Source organism: Thamnophis sirtalis, unplaced genomic scaffold, assembly GCF_051295495.1.
Source record: "Thamnophis sirtalis isolate CommonGarterSnake01/CBP01778 unplaced genomic scaffold, rThaSir2_p1.2 scaffold_3, whole genome shotgun sequence".
In the NCBI taxonomy this organism is placed as follows: Eukaryota; Metazoa; Chordata; class Lepidosauria; order Squamata; family Natricidae; genus Thamnophis; species Thamnophis sirtalis.
The window spans coordinates 113,774,358-113,779,354 of record NW_028261383.1 but is presented as its reverse complement, the minus strand read 5'-3'; the positions used below and the strand labels follow the sequence as shown (position 1 = coordinate 113,779,354).

Below are 4,997 nucleotides of genomic sequence, written 5' to 3'. Positions count from 1 at the left end.
CTGACAACTCTTCCTTTTGTCTTTGTCAAAATCTTTGTTTTGTCTTTGTTTATTTTCAAACCTGCTACTTTTCCGTATTCCTCTATTCTTTCTAACAATTTGGGTGCTGTTTCTAATGGATCTTCAAGAATAAAAACCAAATCATCTGCAAACGCTTGTAGCTAGTATTCTTCTTTTTTATTTTCATTCCTTTTATTTCTTCTTCTTCTCTAAACTTTCTATTTAAAACTTCTAATGTTAAGACAAAGAGTAACGGTGATAATGGGCAACCTTGTCTCGTACCTCTCTTTATTTCAATAGAATCTGTCAATTCTCCATTTACCATTATCTATGCTGTTTGTTTATGATATACCATTTGCATGGTTTGGATAAATTTATTACCAAAGTTCATCTGTTCCAATTGTAGAAACATAAATTGCCAATTCACATTGTCAAAAGCCTTCTGTGCCATTGCAATTGGATTATGGTCTGCCCAAGTGCTTGTTTCAATCTCAATTTCTTGTAAATTGCAAATCAATTATTGTTTGTTTCAGAACTACGATCTCCTTGACTTTATATTCTAATTTTCTATCTCCCATTTTCTGTAGAATTTGTAGTTTGGTTGCTTACTTGGTAAATCTTACGTAGACTTCTCTTGGAAGGGCATTTCTCATTGCATGTTTCATATTTTGAAACATGTTCTATTCTATCCTATCAATCCCTCTTGTTTATTTATATGCAATCCTAGCAGCCCCTGTTGCAATAATGGAATTGAGCATCCGGGATTGGGTTTATGGTTTCTGAAAGAACATACCATCTGTACAATTGATTGATCTGTTGTTTTTCCTCATACTGAAGAATTTATTTGCGAAATATGCTCCTAAATGCTGAACATGTGGCCAGAGGGATGCTATGGCAGTTGTAAGTGCAAGGGCTACCTATATAATCAGTGTTGTTATAACTTCAAACCTATATCATTATTTTCAAGTCTTACCAAACAAATAGAGTTTTCATTTTAAAATGCGTAAAATTGTTCATTTTAGATGAAATATCCTAATCTTGCCAAGGCTAACCTGATGAGATTAGTCACTGGAGGTAACATATTCTTGAAGAAAAGCTTTGCATCAGATTTGTCTTAGGTAAATTCTTTGACTTTTGCTATTTCCTGCTCCATGGCTCAATATTGAGCAAACTAGGACATTGCCCAAGTGCCTGGGATTACTTAAAAATAATGTTCCTGCTGCAGACAAGAATGCTATGTCAGAAAGGAAAGGGGAGGAGTGAAACCATTCTTGAAACATTTAGACCAATCAGGATAAAAAGAATGGGCAACTCTATGGTATTTAAAGATGGATAATTTGTACAGGGCACAGAATACTTTGTGGGGAAAATCCTGTCTGTTAAAGGTAAGTTTTTACTTCTTTTGGCAAGGGAGGGAGATGATAACAGGAGGCTACTCTAAGACCATAGAATAGGGGTGTCATGTGATATATTGGAACCCCCCCTTCATTAAACTGGGTGGGGGTAGGGCCAGCACATGATGCATCCAGACGGTGAGCCACAACCCTGCCATAGAGTATCTATTAGTCCCATATGTCTATCTGAAAATCCATCCCATAGAACACCAAGGGGCTTCTGATTGCATTGCCAAATTACAAATTACTTGTTTGTTGATCTCACTTCTTTTATGGAAGATTAATTTGATTGTTAAATAAATGGATGGAATGCTGTAATTGCCAGATAAAAACTCACAGAACTGTTGATGTAAGAACTGAAATATCTATCATGTTTTATTTGGACTTTGCTATAGATTCATATTGATCATGATTAGAGAAATCATTTAATTTTTTTTTGTAGGAATCTAGTGATTAAACATTTTGTTATATTACCATATTGATAGCCTACCTAAGAGCAGTGTTTTCTGGCTGGTTAATAGCAATAGAATATTAAAATGTAATAATAATTTTAAAAAGACAGCTAAAAACTTTAAAATTTCAACCACGATATCTTTAAAAGAAGCCAGCATAGCTACAATTTGGTGAACTAAAAGTTCAGAGAAGTCAATATGCAAGAATTTTTACAGCCTTTATCAGATCCTGGAAGCAATACAGTGTAATAGTCAACATTCTTCCTAGTCGCAATCACCTGCATCTTATTAAGTCAAAAAATGAGAGATGAACCCGCAAGAAGTTGATATGATCGTTCAAGTAGCTTGGATAAATAAGTAAATAAATAAGTAAATTATTTTTCCTCCTCCAATTGATAATTGATTTATTTAAGTGATCCTTGTCTCCGAGATCTTTTTCTCATCAATTAAATTGAATTAATTAAATTCATTCATGAATCTATAATCATTTTAAGTACTTTTTTGCTATATATTGCATTTAATTAACATTTTTCTTAATTACAGACTATGGTAGAGGTGATAAAGAAGGTTATGGGCAGGAATGGGCTTCAAAAATTTCAGCAATGGGTTCTCTGCCCAGTGGTTGGGTGGGCGTGGTCATGGTGGTCATGGCCTAGTCGGCCTCCTGCACCATGGGTGGGGGGCGTTTTTGCTTTTCCCAGGTTCCAGAGGCTTTCCTCAAGCCTCTGGGAGGAAAAAACTCCCTCCCCCGGGCTCCGGAGGCCCTCTGGAACTTCCAGGAGGCCTGTTTTTTCCCCTTTCCTGAGCCTCCGCGTAGGCCTTGCGCTTTCATCGCATCCAAAACAGTCTGCGTGGAGACTGCTGGGAGGGGAGAGGCAAGGTGAGAGAGAGAGATGGGTGAAGTGGGTGGGCCCAGCCAGGGGTGGGATTTGGAGGTTCTCCAAACTATCCATAACGTTACCTATGGGTTCTCTCGAACTCAGGCAAACTCGTAGCAGCCCACCCCTGGTTATTAGTTTAATTGGACAAAGGCAAAGAGTTTGCCTTCCAGAGTTTTCCTACTCCCATACACCCCTTATAATGTCCCAAAAGTGGAATCCCTAAATCCCTAAAGCCCAGCTCTGCTTTCTGGAGATGACAACAGTTGGATATCCTGGTGTTCCCCAGTTGACAAGCAAAGTGAGTTCCAGTCCCCGGGAAAATAACCAGTTGCCCAGCCTGACTTCTGACAGAAATGTGTAAGAAAGGCACATATGAGGAAGTCTATGCAAGAGTGGATATTTCATGTTACCAAATGTGAATGTGGGTTGTAGCACTGATTTTTTTTTATTCCATCCATTTATATATACAAACATACATAATAATTTCTAATATATGTAGACATGCACAGATGTCTTTCTCTCAGAATGTTGGGTAAAGTAAGTAGGCCTGGGAATAAAGAAAGATATAGGGATAAGGGGGCTCTGAAAGTACCACTTCAGAGGGAATGGTTGCATTTTTTTCTTGGCAGGAAATTCTGCATCCCTAAGATGAAGAAACTCTTCATATTCCTATTGTTTACTGTGCTGCTTTCTGAAAAATATGTGAATACTCAGACATGTGAAATCGATACTGTGATTGAATTGAAGATTAAGAAAATAATTGATTCCACAGGTATTTAGTGTTTTATTTTATTTTTATTTATTTATATCCCTCCTTTATTATTTTTTTAAATAAGGCAATGTGTAAACATACCAAATACCTCTTCTTCCTCTTACTATTTTCCCATAACAACAACACCCTTGTGGCTTGAGTTGGCTGAGAGAGTGACTGAACCAAAGTTACCTAGCTGATTTCCATATTAAGGCAGGATTGAAATTCTCAGTTTCCTGGTTTCTACTTTTGTTTATCAAATTTCTATACTCCTCATCACACTTGCATGCCTCTAATATGTAGACTATATCTCTGCTTTCTTGAGAATGAAAGCAAAAGTAGGAGAGCAAAGCAAAAGACAGCAAAACAAATCATTGAAAAACAGAAAAAAGAATCCTATTTGAATAAAGATGCATTTGTTAATAATTATTACTGGTTTCATTCTCCAGTGCCTTCACTTCTGTCAAAGGTCCAGATTGTTTGCCAAGATGTGTCTGGTCAAGGTGCTTTTGCCAGTTGTCCATCAGGTGAGAACTAATAATTTGTGGGAGAAGATCAGGAGCTAACAGAAGAGGATAAAGTGGGGGGGGGGGGAACCCTATCAAACCCCTTCTGCTGATATCTGCCTGCCTTGTGTATGCATGGATACAAAATGCAAACTAAGCTAGACTGCTGAAGGAATCTACTTAGCTTGGCATTTATATCACAATTGTTCCAAATACTCAACTGAAGTAACACACATCTGTATAATCTTCATATTTTTTATCTTTTTTTTTCTTTTCCTTTTTCTGTTCTAGGTTTTATACCCACTTCATGTTCCTGTGGAATGGCTTGTGGATCTTGGGATATTCGTCAAAACTCAGTTTGTCACTGCCAATGTGCCCGTATTGATTGGACTTCAGCCCGGTGCTGCAAAATCTCTTTTGCCTGATGCTGCTTTGATGGCAGGTTGACTCCAGTTTCTGTGCTCAATAAAAGTATGAATCAATAATTCTATGAATTGTTCTCTACTTGAATTTCCACCAGTGTGCAGCTGAATCTGATAAATGGTTAACTGTTGAATTTTATGTATGTATCTGTGTCTGTGTTTCTCTGGCATATATGTATGTATGTATGTATGTATGTATGTATGTATGTATATGTATATGTATGTATATATATGTCTCCCTTTATTTATTTATCAGCACAATATATATATATATATATATATGTATGTGTATATATATATATATATATATATATATACCCCTCCCTCACTCCGTGTGTGTGTGTGCACGTGTGTGTGTGCACGTGTATGTGTGTTCCAGCATAACTCTGGAATGCCTTGAGAGACTTCAACTAAACTTGGTACACAAATGATTTACTCTCTGGAAAAAAATGTTGTGAGGGTAAGCCCCTCCTAACAACCCTTGGTGTGTGTGTTCTGTTAAGATACAGCCTTCTGTGTCTTTAAATGGCTTCTATTGTACTGCCATAAAATGACTTCTATTATACAGCGCAGTGGAGTGCCATGGTAACA

The 4,997-nt window shown here is 37.1% G+C and overlaps 1 protein-coding gene across 1 annotated transcript; it reads left to right on the top strand.

The window, feature by feature from the left end:
• Positions 1-1,306: 1,306 nt before the first annotated feature.
• Positions 1,307-4,474, top strand: RETN (resistin). Its single transcript, XM_087707835.1, has 4 exons — positions 1,307-1,385; positions 3,357-3,499; positions 3,928-4,005; positions 4,276-4,474. The coding sequence occupies exons 2-4, from the start codon at positions 3,376-3,378 to the stop codon at positions 4,407-4,409; spliced, it is 336 nt and encodes a 111-aa protein (XP_087563961.1). The 5' UTR covers positions 1,307-1,385; positions 3,357-3,375; the 3' UTR covers positions 4,410-4,474.
• The last annotated feature ends 523 nt before the right edge of the window (positions 4,475-4,997 follow it).